This window comes from Rhinopithecus bieti, unplaced genomic scaffold (assembly GCF_001698545.2).
Source record: "Rhinopithecus bieti isolate Rb0 unplaced genomic scaffold, ASM169854v2 scaffold_26298, whole genome shotgun sequence".
NCBI classification, from domain to species: Eukaryota; Metazoa; Chordata; class Mammalia; order Primates; family Cercopithecidae; genus Rhinopithecus; species Rhinopithecus bieti.
This window is the reverse complement of record NW_016811735.1, coordinates 228,712-231,656: the sequence shown is the minus strand read 5'-3', so window position 1 is coordinate 231,656 and position 2,945 is coordinate 228,712. Positions and strand designations below refer to the sequence as shown.

Genomic DNA, 2,945 nt, shown 5'->3' with positions numbered 1-2,945 from the left:
TACTGGCCACTCACTATTCTTTCAGACATATGTATGCCAGGCTCAGTGGCTCACGCCTGTAATCCCAGCCCTTTGGGAGGCTGAGGCGGGCAGATCACCTGAGGTTAAGAGTTCGAGACCAGCCTGGCCAACATGGTGAAACCCTGTCTCTACAAAAATACAAAAAAAATTAGCTGGCCATGATGGTGAGTGCCTGTAATCCCAGCTACTCGGGAGGCTGAGGCAGGAGGATCACTTGAACCTGGGAGGCGGAGGTTGCAGTGAGCCGAGATTGTGCCATTGCACTCCAGCCTGGGCAACAGAGTTGAGACTCCATCTCAAATAAATAAATAAAATATATCTAATTACACAATTTCTATGGCTTAGACACCTTTTTTTTTTTTTTTTTTTTTTTTTTTTTTGAGATGGAGTCTCGCTCTGTCACCCAGGCTGGAGTGCTGTGGCCGGATCTCAGCTCACTGCAAGCTCCGCCTCCCGGGTTTACGCCATTCTCCTGCCTCAACCTCCCGAGTAGCTGGGACTACAGGCGCCCGCCACCTCGTCCGGCTAGTAGAGACGGGGTTTCACCCCAATTAGGTACAGGGCCATTCAGGTCACCCTGTCCCTGCATGCCTCTGTCAGCGCCATTGGCACCATCGCGGACTCAAGCAATGGGGTCACCCACACTTGCCCATCTTCAGGGATATAACCACTCGCCCCCAGTCAGACTGTGTTTGGCCCTGGCTGGCCAGGACCTTGCCGACTACCTGGTGAAGATCCTCATGGGGCCTGCTACAGCTTCATCACCACAGTGGAGTGGGGGATTTGTGCGTGACATCCAGAAAAATCTGTGCTATGTTGCCTTGGACTTGCAGCAGGAGATGGCCACTGCCGTGTCCTCTTCCTCCCTGGAGAAGAGCTACGAGCTGTTCCACAGCCAGGTGGTCACCATCAGCAATGAGTGGTTCTGGTGTCCAGAGGCACTGTCCCAGCCCTCCTTCCTGGGCATGGAATCTTGCTGCATCCAGGAGACCACCTTGAACTCCATCATGAAGTGGGATGTGGATATCTGCAAGGACCTGTACACCAATGTGGTGCTGTCTGGCAGCATTGCCATGCACCCAAGCATCACACACAGGATATAGAAGGAGATCACTGCCCCGGCACCCAGGGCCATGAAGATCAAGATCATGGCTGTCTCTGAGCACAAGTATTCCATGTGGATCAGCAGCTCCATCCTGGCCTCACTGTCCACCTTCCAGCCAATGTGGATCAGCAAGCAGGAGTGTCACCAGTCAGGCCCTCCACTGTTCAATGCAAATGCTTCTAAATGGACTGTGAGGAGATATGTAGCCTGTGATGCCTGAGTCAATTCAGAAGTATAAATTTGTCCCTGGCAAATGTATACATCTCATGCTAGCCTTAGGAAACTGAAACAACCATTTGAAAAGAAATTTGTCAGGCTGGTTGCGGTGGCTTATGCCTGTAATCCCAGCACTTTTGGAGGCCCAGGTGGGCGGATCACCTGAGGTTGGGAGTTTGAGACCAGCCTGACCAACATGGAGAAAGCCCGTCTCTACTAAAAATACAACATGAGCTGGGCGTGGTGGTGCATGCCTGTAATCCTAGCTACTCGGGAGGCTGAGGCAGGAGAATCGCTTAAACCTGGGAGGCAGAGGTTGCAGTGAGCTGAGATCGCATCATTGCACCCCAGCCTGGGCAACAAGAGTGAAACTCCATCTCAAAAAAAACCATAATAAATAAAAAGAAAAAGAAAAGAAAAGAAATTTGTCCTTGAAGCTTGTGTCTGATGTCAGCACTGGATTGTAGGATTTGTTGCTGATTTTGACCTTGTATTGAAGTTAACTGTTTCTTTGGTATTTAATACCTTGTACTTATCTTTTATTTAAACCCTTAGTACACGTGGCTCAGTCACTTCATGGCAGAGGTGAGAACATGCTTGCGGAAGAGAAGTCCGTGACTTGGTGATTCTGCCTGACCTGCAGTCTCTCCATCTGTGCAGGGTACTAATGTGTCAGAGCTCAGTGTTTCAGAATTTGTCTAGAGACCAGCAGGAGCCCCTCCACCAGTTGTCATTTCTGTCTTGCCTGTCTGTCAGGGTTGGAGAAGCCCAAACCTTAGGACCCAGTTTCCTTTCTTTCCTGATGTTTTCCTGCCAGGACACCAGTAGGCTGTTACTTGCCTTGAGCTGGAATAAGTTTGCATTTACATTGTAAACATATTCAGTGTTTTAATTGATGTAATGCACAATTCTTAATTCTTTAAGAGATGACAACAAATTTTGGTTTTCTCTTTTTTCTGTGGCCAATGTATTTTTAACAACAATCCCAAGATCATTCAGTGGGGGAAAAGACCATTTCTATAAATGATGCTTGGACAACTGGATATCTACATGCAAAAGAATGAAGTTGGATGCCTACCTCACACCACATAAAAAATTAACTCAAAATACATCAAAGGCCTAAAGGTAAGAACTAAACTAGAAACTCTTAGAAGAAAACATAGGTATACATCTTTGTGACTTTAAAGTAGGCAAGTTTCTCAAATATAACATCAAAAGCAAAGCATCAGCTGGGCGTGGTGGCTCACCCCTGTAATCACAGCATTTTGGGAGGCCAAGGCAGGTGAATCACTTCAGGTCGGGAGTTCAAGACCAGCCTGGCCAACATGGTGAAACCCCATCTCTATTAAAAATACAAATATTAGTTGGGTGTGGTGGCTGTAGTCCTAGCTACTCAGGAGGCTGAGGCGTGAGAATCGCTTGAACTGGGAAGTAGAGGTTGCAGTGAGCCAAGATTGCGCCACTGCACTCCAGCCTGGGCGACAGAGCAAGACTCCATCTAAAGAAAAAAAAGAAAGATCTACAAATGGCCAATAGGCACATGAAAAGATGCTCGACATCATTACTTATCAGGGAAATGCAAACCTAAACCATAATGAAATAT

General features: G+C 47.5%; 1 protein-coding gene across 1 annotated transcript; it reads left to right on the top strand.

Moving 5' to 3' along the window:
- Window positions 1-570: 570 nt before the first annotated feature.
- On the top strand, window positions 571-1,730 carry LOC108543977 (actin, cytoplasmic 1-like). The gene has a single exon (XM_017894856.1). The coding sequence runs from the start codon at window positions 609-611 to the stop codon at window positions 1,122-1,124; it is 516 nt and encodes a 171-aa protein (XP_017750345.1). The 5' UTR covers window positions 571-608; the 3' UTR covers window positions 1,125-1,730.
- The last annotated feature ends 1,215 nt before the right edge of the window (window positions 1,731-2,945 follow it).

Excerpts from the sequence above, each read along its gene's own strand:
- LOC108543977 (XM_017894856.1), top strand. The coding sequence starts at position 609 with ATGCCTCTGTCAGCGCCATTGGCACCATCGCGGACTCAAGCAATGGGG.